Source organism: Eublepharis macularius, chromosome 17 (assembly GCF_028583425.1).
Source record: "Eublepharis macularius isolate TG4126 chromosome 17, MPM_Emac_v1.0, whole genome shotgun sequence".
Taxonomy (NCBI): Eukaryota; Metazoa; Chordata; class Lepidosauria; order Squamata; family Eublepharidae; genus Eublepharis; species Eublepharis macularius.
This window is the reverse complement of record NC_072806.1, coordinates 34693680-34709227: the sequence shown is the minus strand read 5'-3', so window position 1 is coordinate 34709227 and position 15548 is coordinate 34693680. Positions and strand designations below refer to the sequence as shown.

General features: G+C 45.8%; 1 protein-coding gene across 5 annotated transcripts in view; it reads right to left on the bottom strand.

Moving 5' to 3' along the window:
• USP32 (ubiquitin specific peptidase 32) overlaps positions 1-15548 on the bottom strand; it is a 190444-nt gene that overhangs the window by 135994 nt on the left and 38902 nt on the right. For all 5 annotated transcript variants that reach the window (XM_055001294.1, XM_055001295.1, XM_055001297.1 and 2 more), the window contains exon 2: positions 7189-7316. In XM_055001294.1, coding sequence (XP_054857269.1) covers positions 7189-7316 — 128 coding nt within the window. The remainder of the gene's footprint in view (positions 1-7188; positions 7317-15548) is intronic.

The following is a 15548-nucleotide window of genomic DNA, read 5'->3' as shown; positions in this document are numbered from 1 at the left end:
GCCAGGGGTAAGCATGCATGCACCAGTATCCCCCCTCCTGAAGCACATGCAGAAAACTGGGGCAGGGGAAGCATCCAGAAAAACAGTGTTGCACTTACCTGTAACTGTTGTTCATCTAGGTCTTCTGTGCAGGCACACATGGGACTGCACATGCGCAGGCCTGCCGACTTCGGAGATTCTTTATAGCTCAAAACCACTAGGGGGCGCTCTCGCCTCTCAGCATACATGCGCGGCCGCTTTTCCTGCCGAAAATGGCCTCTAAGAGGCGGGGCACCCCCGACTTACCCTCAGTCCTCTTTCGCTGCCGTAACCCAAGGTAAGTACCAAGAGAGTTAGCGGGGAAGGAGGGAGGGTATGTGTGCCTGCACGGAAGACCTAAATGAACAACAGTTACAGGTAAGTGCAACACTGTTTTTCATCTACGGTCTTCCTGTGCAGTCCCACATGGGAGATTACAAAGCTTAAATACCTGGGTGGAGGTAGTGAAGTGTTGTTACAGAAAGATCGACTGCAGAACCACTGTGCCCACTGCCATCTCTTTTCTATCTAGGACGTCCAAGGCATAGTGCTTGACAAACGTGTCAGCTGAGGCCCACGTCACTGCCTTGCAGATATCCTGGATCGGAACCCCTTTCAGAAGAGCTGCCGACAACGCCTGGGACCTGGTGGAGTGAGCATGCACTTCCAAAGGACGAAGTCAGTTTACAGTTCTATAACATAATAAAACAGCCTGAACTACCCAGCGAGCCAAGGTTTGGGAAGTAGCCTTCCTACCCTTTTTTGGACCCGAGAAACACACGAACAGGTGAGAATCTATTCTAACAGCATTTAAGCGATCTAGATAAAAGAGAATCGCCCAACGCACATCTAATGACTGAAGGGTCTTTTCGGCTTCCGAATTCTGATTACAGAAAAAAACTGATAAGGATATTTCCTGAGAAAGGTGGAAACTAGAAACTACCTTCGGCAGGAAATCCACCTAAGAACCACTTTTTCAGCATGAATTTTCAAATAAGGGGGTTCACAGCATAATGCAGCCAATTCCCCCACCCTCCTGGCTGAAGTAATGGCCACTAGAAATGCCACCTTCATAGACAGAAAATGCAAGGGGCACGTTGCCAACGGCTCAAAAGGTTTAGACATCAGTCTGGTCAGAACCAAGGGTAGTGACCACTGAGGGACTATAGCCTTAATGGGGGGAAATAAATTATTCAAACCTTTTAGAAATAATTTGGACGTATAATGGGAGAAAACTGTCTTCCGATCTATCGGAGGATGGAAGGCAGAAATGGCTGCCAAATAAACCTTCACAGAAGAATTAGACAAAAACCCCTGTTTGAGCTCCCACAGGAAATCCAGGACTTCCGATAAGGAAGAAGTCAGGGGATCTAAACCTCTTCCCTGACACCAGACACCAAATCTGTTCCATTTAAGAGTGTACAACTGGTGGGTGGACAAACACCTCGCATTTAGTAAAATATGAGTCACTCCCTCAGAGAAGGCGTGTCCTGAAGGATCAGCCAGGCCGTCAGCTTGAGCTTGTCTACTGTGTGGTGAAACACTCCTTTCCACGACAACAGATTCAGTTATGTCAGGAAATGGTACAGCCAAGACTGCAACCTCAGAAGAGTGTGGAACTATGGTTGCCGAGGCCAGTGCGGGTTTTTTAGAATGGCTGATGTCCCCTTCGCCTGAATTTTGCTGATCACTTTGGCCAGAAGTGGAAACGAGGGAAACATGTAAAAGAGGTGATTGGACCACCTGAGTTGAAACACATCCCCAAGAGACTCGCGGCCTACGTCACCTCTGGAACAATAGCAGGAAGTCGTGCGATTTTCTTCAGAGGCAAACAGGCCCATGTCTGGAAAACCCCACTCGGTAAAGACAGGGCGTAAGTAAACGTCCTGCAGGGACCACTCGTGGTTGTCCCCCTGCAGCCTGCTTAAATGATCCACTACCGTATTGTCTACACCCGGAATATGGACCGCTTGTAGCCCAGTTCCAGAGTTTCATCGCTTCCTTGCACAGAGTCACTGACGCTGTGTCCCCCTGCTTGTTTACATAAAACGTAGTTGTCATATCGTCCATAAGGATCTGGATGGTCTTGTTCCATATGGTATCAGCAAATGAAATTAATGCATATAACACTGCCCTCAATTCCAATAGGTTAATATGCTTTTGTTGTTCAGAGTCATCCCATACACCATGAACATAGGACCCATCACAGTGGGGCCCCCAACCAAGAGTGGATGCATCCGTAGTAATACAGACATCCAGTTGTTTACAGCCAAATCGAACCCCTTTAAACAGATTAGAATCACTCATCCACCAATCTAAAGAACTTAGGACTCGTCGAGGCATGTTGAACCTCCTGTACTGAGGGTCTCACTCCGGACAGAAGACAGAGCTAAACCAAAGTTGTAGGGGCCGCATACGCAAACTTGCTAGAGGCACCACAGCAGTGGTAGAGGCCATACAACCCAACAAGGTCTAAATAAGCAGGGCAGACTGGAATCTACATCTCTTGAACCTTTTGATCAACGCCTTTATTTTTAAGGCTCTCTTCAGAGGTAAGAACCCCGCATCTTGCACATCATCAATAATGGTCCCAGTAAAATGGATAACCCGGGAAGGATCAAGCTTGGACTTCTTGTGATTAACAAACAGACCCAACCTTAAACAGATGGACAACGTAAGGGAGACCTGCTTTGTCACATCATTAGCTGACTGTCCAACAATCAACCAATCATCCAAATATGGAAAAATACAACACCCCTGGATTCTCAGAAAGGCTATCACCACTGCCACACATTTAGTAAAAACCCGTGGAGTCATGGCTAACCCAAAGGAGAGAACTCTATATTGAAAAACTCGCTCCCCATAGATAAAGCGGAGGAACTTCTTGTGTTCCGGAATGATCGAAATGTGAAAGTAGGCATCCTTCAGGTCTACAACCGCAAACCAGGACTGTGACGGCAGCAGTGTGAGCACCGCCTGCAACATCACCATCTTAAACTTATGAACTCGAATAAATTTATTTAATTTACGGAGGTCTAAAATAGACCGGAGACCCTCATCCTTTTTCTCTGCAATGAACAAATTGGAATAGAAACCCAAAAGTGAGGATTGATCTGTAATCTCCTCAATGGCTCCCTTCTCCAGAAGGGCTAACAATTCAGCCAACACCCCGGGCTGAGCCCCTTTAGAAGTAAAGGCAGGGAGTCGTAGATCAGGTAACTGCAAAAACTCAACTTTATATCCAACTTTAACAATTTTCAACACCCAAGCATCAGAGGTGACATTGCACCGTTCAGCATAAAAAGAACTCAGCCTGACCCCAAACATATTGTCAGAATTGTTTGTGGGAGTGGGTCTGCTCCTTAGGATGCTGTTGGTGAGCTCCCTGTTTGCCCTTGTGATTTTGCTTCCACCTAGGAAAAGACAACTGAGGGCTCTGAAACGACCACTGGGCATGATAGGCGTACCCATGGTAAGGGTGGAAACGATGCTGACGTCCCCGCAAGGATCTGTATTGGTATCTGCCAGACGAATGTTGTTGCTGCTGTTGGGGAAGGACACCATACAAGCACGCAGTGAGCCTGTCCTTTCACTTCTTAGAATGGTAGTCATCTGTCTTTTCTGAAAAGAGGGTAGGTCCCTCAAAAGGGAGATCCTCCACCTTGGTTGTGGTCTCTGCCGGCAACACTGTGGATCTCAGCCAGGTGAATCTCTGTAGAACAACTGTGGAAAGTAAGGACCTCGCCGAAGTATCTGCCATGCTCCTGCGGGCGTTAATCTGGTGGCGGGACAAACAGACCACCTCCTCCTGGATGACCTTGAGGAAGATTCTCTGGTCTTCAGGCAGCTCTGGGACAAAAGTGGCAACCTTATTTCAGAGTAACAACTGGTAAACCGCCATCATGACCGCATAATTAGCTATTTTGATACTGAAAGCGGCCGAGGTATACATCTTTCGTCCCATGGCATCTATCTTCCTGCTCTCCTTGTCCAAGAGTACAAAGAGAGAGCCTTGCTTGGGCCTAGCCTGCATCTCCTCAGTAACAAGTGATGAAGAAGGAGGATGCAAAGACAGGAAAGAACAAGGATCGCCCTTGGTCCTGTAAAGGTTTTCGACCTTCCTATTAGTGGCGGGAGTGGAGGCCGGTTTTAGAATCAGACCTTTGAGGAGAGGGCAATTTAAACTTTAAAAAACTCCCCCCTTGTTCCAGCTGACCCAAAGTGACTTCATTGCACAATCCCGGGAATGTGCGCGCACTTTGCGCATGTGCATGTGGTACCAGGGGCACCACCTCCTGCCAGGAGCTGCCCCCTATGCTGGCAACCCACTGAGTTCCACCACCTATTTTCCCAGAAAAAAAGCCCTGTTTTCTTGTATCTGCCTCCAAAACTGCAGAGGGAAGAGCATTCATTCGTGCCAGAGTAAAAGCTCTTCTGAGCTTTGGTACTGTCAGATGATAAAAAATACTTCAGCAGTTGCATTGGGAGGGCAATACCTAAGTAAAGAGTTGAACATACCCTCCATGCTCTAACAGACGTACTAGTAATGTCCAACTTACTGACACGCATTTTTATTTGCCTAATTATATCTTTGGGCTCTGTAGTCTTGACCGTATTGTTTGTTATTCCTTGGCAACTCTAATCAGTGTAATATCCAAGTATTTTAGTCCTTGATCTATTTATATACTGGGCAGGCCAAAGGTGCCGGTCAGAGAGGCTTTTCCCGGAGAAACTTTTCTGGAATTTTAGCCCTCTACGGCTTATTTCCCTCCTCCCCACACACACCTGGAAAAGTAAGCTTTTAGCAGGAAATCTTCTGATAAAGGGAGCTCTGACTCTCGAAAGTTCATACCCTGAAAATCTAGTTGGTCCGTAAGGTGGTAGTGGACCCGAATCTTGCTCTTCTTCTACACACCTGCACAGCTACCCACCTGAAACTGGCCACATCTGCATGAATCAAGCCCCAGGCCAGGTGCAGCTTAGAAAGCACCTGGCTTTCCTTCCCCGCTCCTACCTGTTCTCCGCCAAGAGACACTTCTTAAACTGAGGGTGAAGATTTTAATACAGTTCACATCTACAAAATAAAGGCTTTTCTCCACAAGCATATTCTTTCATTAAACCTTTGCTTGCTCCCAAGAGCCACTAAGAACAGAGGTTTCAAGAAGCAGAGGCTCCAGATGAACAAAGAAGGAGTGAAGAAATCAGCAAGTGTTGCCTAAACAAAATGATCTCTACCCCTCTCTGCTCCCTGTAGTGTGTGTACATTATTTTTTGAGGAGAGGATGAGAACGTTACACTGTCGAAGGCTTTCATGGCTGGAGAACGATGGTTGTTGTGGATTTTCCGGGCTGTATAGTGTCACAGTGACACTGAGAGATCTCTGTCTTTTGGTGCTACACCTCTGAAGATGCCAGCCACAGCTGCTGGAGAAACGTCAGGAACTACAATGCCAAGACCACGGCTATACAGCCCAGAAAATCCACAACAACCAGAACGTTACACTGTTTTTTCCAGAGAGAATGATTACTAATTATTAGCAAACTATTCACTATTACAATGAGAGGGAGGTGGTTTTCTACCCTACAAGGAACTCTGAGGAGCGAAGTACAGGCTGATCAAATATTTATTTTGCTTTCCTCCAAAGAAGCGAGGTGCCGTATTTATTCTTCCCCACCTCCAACCGGTATTGTCTCAACAATCCTGTGAGGCAGAATAAGGGAGCACACATGCGGCAATCTAGAGGTTGTCTAGTCAAACCCTCCCCAAAATATCCTCTTCTGTTTGTTTGTGCAGCATAAACCGAGTCTTGCTCCAGCCATAAAACCCCAACAATATGGCCAGATGGCCAGGGGACACAAAGGTTCCCTGCAGAGGTTCTCCCAAGCCCTTGACCAGACTGTCACCAAGTGATTGCTTCCTTCGGGATAACTCTTAAAACAGCTCCCAGACACACACACAACCACACTCCTGCAAATGAACAACTATGGCTTTTCAGATCTGTAGACATTATAAAATGCAAAGGGCTCCCTTTGTTCCTGCTGTTCTTTGTTTACCGAGGAGCACTGCTCAGTACAATCATGGGACTGGGCATTCGATCAAAGGAAGGACACCCTGAGAAATTTCCCAAAGAATCTGGGTAGTTAGGACATAATTCACTGGATTACTATTTAATCTCTCTTTCATGCTTGTCTTTGAGTAAGAGGCACTTAAGAACTACTTTGTCTCAATTAGAAGGGCCCATTCTAATCTCCATTCCTTTTCTTTGCGGCTTAAAGCCTGAACAATTTTTTAAAAATAAAATAAAACTAGGCTGGCTACTGAGTGCTAAGCATTTTTTGCCCTCTGCACATGCTCTGAAACGGCTCAGCAAAGCTATGCCTGAAACAAAGCACAGGTTAGCTTTTTTGCAACAGGTCTCTGGTTCAGAGGGCTCATACAAACTTACTTTCCAGGGTAGAACACAAGAATAGCCTGTCGTTCCCTCCCCCAGTCTGACGGGCCTAACACTGCCCAGCGAGCATCAGACTGGGGATTTGAACCCAATCTGCCCTGATTGTAAGCCAACGCTAACCACTGCACAATACCGGGATCACAAAGACGTCCTATCTGCCCTGCCTAACCCCATAAGGTACAGCCCAGCCGGAAGCAAAGAGAGACCTTACCTCATAAAACTTTACTCTCCTGCCTAAAATGAAACAGCAACCACACTTCTACAGGATGCGTTCAAGAGATGTACACGGCAACACCCTGCTGATGCGAAGACTGAACCTGCTCCCTCCTCCTGGTGATCTCGGCCATTAAGAACCAAGCCTGCTCCTCCCACCTGCATAGCTGGATTCCCTTCACCTTTACTGGCCCAACCTGGTTTCTATCCCTTGGTCACATCGCAGCTTGACAGAACACTGGCCGCTGGCTTTTATACTACAGATAGGGACACAGATCCCAGGATCTTACCTACCTAGCCTTGGAGACAGTGGGATTCTTCACCCGCCTAATCCAGCTTCCTGTACCAAAACCCTCCCCCTGCTCTGACATGACCAATCAACAGTAACACAATGGCATATTCGGGGTGGTTTCAAGCAGCTACTTTAGAAAAGCCACCATTTCCACAGCAGCTCAAAGCCCGCATGCCCTGGCCCCACCTGCCGTCTCAGGAAAAACAGCCATTACCTCTGCCACCTTCGGAGGGACTCCGTCCCCGAGCACTTCCCTAATGAAGCACTGCTGGCTCATGTAGCACGAGAGTCCGCAGGTCCTCTTGAAAGCATCTTTCAGCCGCTTCAGCTCTATATCCGTAACTGCATTGAAGAAGAAAGGAGAGAAACTTCTGTAAATCAAGGAACCCGCTCAGGTAAAAGTGAGCCACTTTTTTAAAGACAGCCTTCTTCGTCAAACATGCTCTTAACAAAAATAAAAGGCTTAGGAAAGAGTGTTAACCACAAATAGGTTCAAAGCACGTATTGCAGCAACTTGTGTTGTCAACCCAGCTGTCGTGATCCAGCGTTCCCTTCTGCATGCACAGAAGGCAGAGCTGGTGGGGCACGCTCAGAAGCCTCCCACCCTCTCCGCTATTTTTATGCGGCTTTTGAAATATCACATAATACTCTTGTCACAATCTTGAATTTGGTGGGACTATTTTTTTTCCTTTAAAACAAAAGCTTCACATTTTTGGGAATTGCAGTTTCCATCTTTGGTGTGCTAATGTCAGAGCCGCAGTCATTCAACGCAAGCGGTGATCCAGAACTCTCAGCATAAGAATGTCAACCTTCTGAAGAAGAGAAAACATCTCCATTTCTGTTCTTCACTGGGTATAAGACAACGTCACTCCATAGCGAATTAGACTGTCACCACTCCCCACGCACAATACCACAACACCTCATGGCAACCAGCACTGCTAGGAACTCAATTATGGCCACCCCTTTGTGTTCTTCTCACACCATTCATGTTTCCGTAATCGCAAAGTTCTCAACATTTATTATGGTCAAAAGACCAGCCAGATACAGACAAAAGAGATGGTTTTTAAGTAATCTTAAGGCAACATGGAGTCCAGGACGGAGTCACTGACAACCTCTCTGAACACATAAAGTGATATTGGGCCGACAATGGTGACAGGGGAGAGAGACAAGGAAAGGCTTTGAGGGCCACGTGGAAGCCTGATATGGCCCACTAGCAATTTTATGTAGGAACAAAGATCCACAAGGAGTTGCAATCGCAGCCTTGGGTACAGTCAAGTTAGATTACTGCAATGCACAGAAGAGGACATGCAACCCTCAGGGAATGGCCATGTCGACTGTGACCTCTTTTTGGCATTCTAAAAACATTTGTTTTCATTTCAGAGACAGAGCAGCTACGTGAAAACCCCTAAATTTGTTTGGTGTGATATCTGAACCGAGCCAGTCTTGCTTTGCAGAATGCTAAGAAGAAAATGACTTCCAATTCCTAACCACTGGCAACCAATGGCTAGGTTGCTGGAATGGTCCAGCCTCCTGAAATGCCAGTTGCCACTTCTGTGTATCGTTCACAATGTTTTCACTTTACTGGAGCAGACATTCAGATGCTAGCAGTGGAATAACACCCCACCCCCCTCCAGAAAAAAACTCAAATTCAACCAGGAGGCCTGATCTTCTGAGCGCTCTTGCAGGCACAGATGTCGGGAGCTAATTATACAGATTAGAATTTGTCCCCAGGAACTGAAATCTCTCCATTCCAACCGCAGTCAGCCTCATGAGAGAACGCATGGACTTTACAGTCTCGACTGCCATTCCCTTACCTCTCTCCACCCAGGGAAGACAGGTGGGCAAACATGTGCCTCTTTTGACACAGCATTTCAAGAGCCGGTGATAAATACCTCCAAATGTATCCCACCCGCCCCCCACACACAATATTTATGAAGCTTCAATTTTTAATTTGTTGTAAGAGCTGGAGCTCTGGGAACAAAGAGCATTCTCATAAAGCTCCGCTGCTCAGGGCCAAGCAGCTAATTCAGCACTGAAGGTCAGAGTTGGAGATGGATTGTGAACTGAACTGGCTGTGACTCGTCTGCATATTTGGAAACAGATGCAGCAGGAGTGTATCATTTTCACAAACACAGCCAATGCCAGACTGCAGGTGTAGGCCATCCAGCATTCACTCCAAACTGCCAGTGGGCAAAGTCCTGAATGCCAATAATTGTTTTGCATGGTGGCAGTCAAGGGGCATTTAATCCCATCAGTTTCAGAGGCCCTTTGGGAAGAGGACCTCAGCTCAGGCATAAGCGCAAAACATCCAAGCAGCTGGCAAAGGCCACAGGTGTCAAGGCTATGACATGTCAACTAGTGACTGAATGTCTCTTCCAAGGAAGAAAAAGTCTTGAAAACTGTACACTTGTACACAAGGTAGAACTTTTTTTGTGACCAAAGCAGGAACTGTTCCAGTAACCCAGATGTCCCATGCCAATAGTAATGAACTTGAAAGCATTTTCTTCTCAAGTTTACACGAAAACAAGAACCTAAAAATATGGTGCTTGTATAGCAAGACAGGGTCAGAGATATGATTTTGATCATATATACTCTAGTTATACACATGTGTTTTGGTGAACTGTATAACTTTTAATGCAGTTCCTTGTCAGATTAACTGGAAAAAAGGGTGGATAAATTATTTTTAATTGCAGAAAGACTAAACGTAATCTGTTTATCAAAGCTTGTAATAATTTTAACATCTTTTAAAGACTGATAGAGTCTTATCTATGCAGGGGTGCAACAGCGTCATAAGGTGGCTTTAGCAAAATGTCACAATTCAAAAGATGAAGAATCGGCTAAATCTAAGGCCAATTCCATTTTTATATTATTGTCACATGTAAAAGATCTTAGAGATGTCATTATAGGTAGCAAATGTCATTTAGTATAAAAGTATGTCATCAAGAAAAGAAACGAGTGCTTTCAGAGAAATCTCATACAAAATATTTTTACATGACAAATGTGTCTGTGTTTCTATGTGCCTGTGCATTTATGGAAATGCCAATGCACTTCATAGTAGACTAAGTACAATCTGCTTTTAAAGCATTCATTTTAAAGCATCTGAGGAAGAGAACTGTGATTCTCGAAAGCTTATGCTACAATAAAGTTGGTTAGTCTTAAAGGTGCTACTGGACTCTCTGATTTTGCTACTACAGACTAACACAGCTAACTCCTCTGCATCTAAAGCATTTATGGTTATGACTGGAAACATTAAGAGAATTTTTTATTGCATGCATGTATTCATCATTAATTGGAGTCATTTTAATATGCCTTTAAAGTGTATGTGTGTGTTACGTGCCGTCAAGTCGCCTCCAACCTATGGCAACTATGAATGAAAGACCTCCAAAACATCCTATCATTAACAGACTTGCTCAGATCTTGCAAACTAGAGGACGTCACATCTTTGACTGAGTCAAGCCATCTCATTTTAGGTCTTCTTCTTTTCCTACTGCCTTCCACTTTTCCTAGCATTATGGACTTTTCCAGAGAATCTTGTCTTCTCATAATGTGACCAAAGTACGATAGTTTCAGTTTTGTCATTTTAGCTTCTAGGGAGAATTCAGGCTTGATTTGATCTAGTACCCACTTATTTGTCTTTTTTGGCTGTCCATGGTATCCATAGAACTCTCTTTCAGTACCACATTTCAAATGAATCAATTTTCTTCCTGTCAGCTTTCTTCACTATCCAACTTTCTCATCCATACATCGTAATGGGGAATACCATTGTTTTAACCTTTAAAGATTAAAGTTTATTTCAGTAAAGAATAACTCTAAGGAAGTCTCTGTGTTTCTTGATGGCAAACAGATAAACAAGAAGAACCCACAGAAATAATTTGTACTAAGAAGAAGGTTCTCTAAAAGAGAGATCTTTATTTTCAGGCCTTATCTGAAGCATTGAGTCTATCCAGAATTTGGGAAGTGAAATTCCATACTGGACAATTCAGAGTCCAGCAGCACCTTAAAGATCAACAAGATGTCCAGAGTATAAGCTTCTGAGAGTCAACCCTAAACCCAGGATATCTGGGTGGCCTTGAAGGTTCCACTGGACTTGAGTCTTGTTCTTCTACTGCAGCCCAACACGGCTGATCACCTGAAAACATCCAGATGCTAGCATCGTATGCTTCCCTAACATGCAGCTCCCCAAAGGGGTTTAATTCCCTCCTCTTGGGCATATAGTACCACCGAGCAAAATCACCTCTTGCCAAGCTCAAGCAGTTGATAACATGAAGGCCACTCGTCTCCCAATTTCTCTTAAAGGTAAAGTCCCTGCACAGTTTCACCTGTTTTACCACATGCACAGCTATCGTTTGGTAGGCTGCAGTCTTTAGTATATGCATGAGCAAAGCGGTGGGCCGAGCCCGTGTTTTTGTCCCTCCAAGCCCACTGAAGAGGCCTCTGTGCGCTCAAAAATCAAAAGGAACAGAGCCAGCCAAATTTCTTCACCAGTTCCACGAGTAGCAGAAGGGGGATGTATTGTACAATGGTAAAAAAAAAAAAATGTTACACATTCATGGGATTCAGATTCTCCTCTGCAACCTGGGCACAGATTTCGTTTAATAACGCGGGCACAGCTCTGCCGTCCTTACTCCACCAGTTGCTTCCTGAACAAGGAACTGCTCCTCAAACATAAACTAGGCTTGACAATAAAATCGTCAAGCCACTTTTCCTATTCATCAATCCAACGGCCACTCCTACTTAAGATGTACCTGCCTTAATTATTAATACGACTCCTGCTGCTGCAGCAGCCAATCCAGCCTAGCCTCTCAAACTACAGCATCATTCATTCTGAACGCTTTATGAAATTATCCAGAGAGATGATCGGCTGGGGGGGGGAAGACGGCGGGTTTGTAGAAAAACAGCTCCCCCCTCAAACCTGCACTGCATATGGGAACTGCTTACTGAACATACTAGTCTCTGCGCTGCACCATCCACCTTACTAGAAAAACTAGTGGCGATACCCTGGTGCAAAGCACAGTCCCCCCTCCCTCCCCCCGGTAGATATGGTCAGCAAGATTCCTCCACCACAGGTTTGGAACGGTCTGAATTCAAGCCAACCCAAACCTGCAATTAACCCGTGGAAGTCACCCATTTGCACGGCTCCAGGCTTTCGGACCTCTCCTGGATGACAGTTTCAAGCCTGCAGTCCCCAGATCTACATTGTCACAAGACAGCAACTACGAACACAGGCCAGCTTTTCTTTCTTTAAAAACCTGGGCCTGCAGACTCTTAGCCGCTGCTCCAAGCTGATTAGCAATCTAGACAGCTGCTTATCACAAGGGCTTACTGACCACAAGGTAAACACTTGCTCTCCAGTGAAAGGCAAATGGGGAGTGTGTATGTGTACTGCTCATTTCCTCTTCTTGTTTGCTTGCTATGACAGATTTCATGTTTCCAAGGACAACAAAGTTTTTAAGGACTTCGCACTCATTCTGAAATTTTTTTGCCTAAAGCCAATCTCCTAACTCCAGGGGAGCAGGAAAGATTCATGCAAAGCAGACACAGTTATATACACCACGCTTCCCCCTCAAGACAAGAGGAAAATGGAATAATCTAACACCATATTTCCTGCAGCTTCAGGGCTTTCTGTGCCATCACAACCTTTTTCTCTTTCCCAAAAAGCTTAGGGCGTTTTTTACAAACCTACTGGGCAAAAGCACCAAAGCAATTTAAAGGTATGTTACCTTTAAACTGCTTTGGTAGCTTGTTCAACGGTGAATGCAGGAATATAAATCACTGCAAGTGATTAACCCCCAATCTGGAACATAGAGCTGACACCAATTCTGAATGAACTACCCTTGAAATTCACAGATCTTAACAATTACACATGAGAAACCAACCCACTTTCCAACACATGGAGAAATTTAAATTGGCCCTGGGCTGGGTATGCCCCGTAATTTTTGCATTCACTTCTACTGAACGTTGCTTATTTGCTAAAGACAAATTTGTTGGGATGCAACAAAAAGCAACGATTCTCATTCAACCATCTGGGGGCCCCTGGTGCTGCAGAATCGTAAACGCCAGGCAGGCAAGGATCTGGATCAGCACTTCAGTGGGAGACCACATGAAGACTCCCTGAAGTTGCCTCGAGTTTTCAGAAGGAAGAGCAAAATATTTTGAGAGGCTGAGTAGCGGAGTGGGAGACGTGCATGATGCACAGATTAGCTCATTTCACAGAATCACTGCAAGGATAACACTGAACCCGCTGCAAGAATGACTTTCTGAACTCCTGGGAGGAATGACAGGGCACAAACACAACGAATGGCAGGGATATATCCTTGAGATCTAAACGCCCGGGGCCTTGTGCATGGCGCATGCACAGACACACTGGACTGCGATCCTAAAGAGAAGTCCAGTGGCTCAAACCACCACCTTGTCAGGCGGTAATAAGTCTCCTAAACATTCCATTTCAGCAAATCTTTAATGTGCTGCTTTTGACAAGGCAAGCAATACCAAGACCAAACAGCTTTCTGTTCTGTACAAAGGCAGATGCCGAATGTGGGCATTTGTCTCACTTTCGCTAAAAACGGTTCGCCGGCAGATAAACTTTCTGCAGAGCAAGGCAGTCGCTTGTTGTAGAAACATCTGAAGTGTGCAAACTAACGCAATAAAAACGGGTTATTTTTGAAATTGTTTCCCCCCCCCCATCCATTCTCTGTTTCTTAGGGGAGGGGCTCAGCTCAGTGGGGGGAAATACACTTGCAAGCAGAAGACTGGAATCCAAGAGTGAAGGAATCCAAACTATTCAACAGCAGTCTTCTGGAGGGCAGAGCTTGTGCTCTACCATGGAGAAGCTGAGCTGACCGTCTATAGGTGAACAGGAACACAGAATGATGTACTACATTCCTATTCACAAATAGGCAGCTCACGAAGCTTCCCAGTCCACAGGTCTGTGGCAGAGCATGTGCTTCGCATGTAGAAGATCAACGATTCAGTCTCCTGCATCTTCAGGTAAAAAGGTCAGGCAGGGCTCAGAAAGTCTTCCAAGATCCTGGGAAGCTGAAGACGCCGCTTGCTCTCAGGGAGGAAAACACTGTGTGATATTTGTAGCCCCACCATTTCAGAAGCCACGTGGTGATTTATATTCATAGAGGCTGGAGAGCCATAAAGCCTCTTGATTTGCATCCAACCCCTTCTGGCATAATTTTCTTCGCAGACAGTATTTTAATAGATATGCTGCTTTGTGTTTACAGACTCAAAAATGATATTGATTTAAGTTTGAGTCGGCAAACTTAAATGTGTATTTCCGCTCAGACATTTTCATATTAAGATTTAAAACCCGTTTTTATGGCTGCCGTTCCTCTTGCAATCCTGCCGCTGTGAATGCAGAAGAGCAACTAAGCTGGCTGGCTGGAAAGGCTTTAGCCATTGTATGAACATGCAATGATTCCCGATGTCAAGGCAGACTGCTGACTGACAACGGCTGTCCACGTTGTCAGGCACTAGTCTTTCCTCGCCCCGCCACTCAACGTTCTTCTAAATGGGACGCCAGGACCGGCTCTGGGGCACATGTGCACTCTGTCAGGGAAGGTGATGATCACCAGGCATTCCTGGACCCTTTTTTGTACCTCAATGTGCTAAGCATAAGCACCTTTGGAAAACGCAGTGCATTCCCATACCATCACACAAGCACAGGAAATTATAGAGAGGGACTCTCACAAAACACAGATAGTTAGGAAAGTATAGCCATACAGAGGGGGCCGAGGAGTCCTGCTGCTAGTGCGTGGCACAGGAGATCGCAGCACCTGTTCTCTGCCACCAGAAGAAACCATGGGAGGAACAGACAGGGGGATTCTGGCCCCCACTTACTACTGACATCACCATCACGGAGACCCCCCCCCATAAAAACACTGTGGAAGGGATTTCTCGGATGCTGGAAAGGTTGAACACCCTCTGAGCTAAAGCTTCAACTGATTCACCTTCCAATTAAAATCCACAGTGTTATTATACATGTTTCTTAACAGATTTTAGGGCACAACTTTTCCCCAGGCAGGACTGAAATTCAATGACCATGAAACTAACTACCGGGATAACGGGGGGTAAATGCGCTCAGTCTTTTCTCCCAGATTATCCGCTCTTTGCTGAAAAGCCAGAAGCGAGGCTGAATAGGCAAGAGCAGCAGGAACGGCCCACCGCACCTGAATCCTGGGGAACTAGAACCAGATGCCCACTAACTCTGAGGGATGAGCAACACCCCAGAATGATCCCATTATTACGTCAACAGGGGAAGGTCAACTGGCGCGACCCAAGGGTCGTATCAGGTGCTCAATCTGACATCCCGTGGCACCACCAGAGTGTGATCACATGGCTGTGACTTGCTACGTAACAAGCGCCCCTCATTTCCCAGAAGAGGATCTCAAAGGGAAGAACTGATACAGTGTCCAGTGTTGCCAGTATGGCACAAAGAGAAGGGAACAGTGCTTTCCACCAGCTCATCTCCCATCAGGAAACAAGAGGCCGTCCCAGATGAAGAGAATCTCTCTTTGGCCAAAGACAGGGTTGCCTGCAGGGCCTTTTCTGGGGAAAATGTGGTGGAAC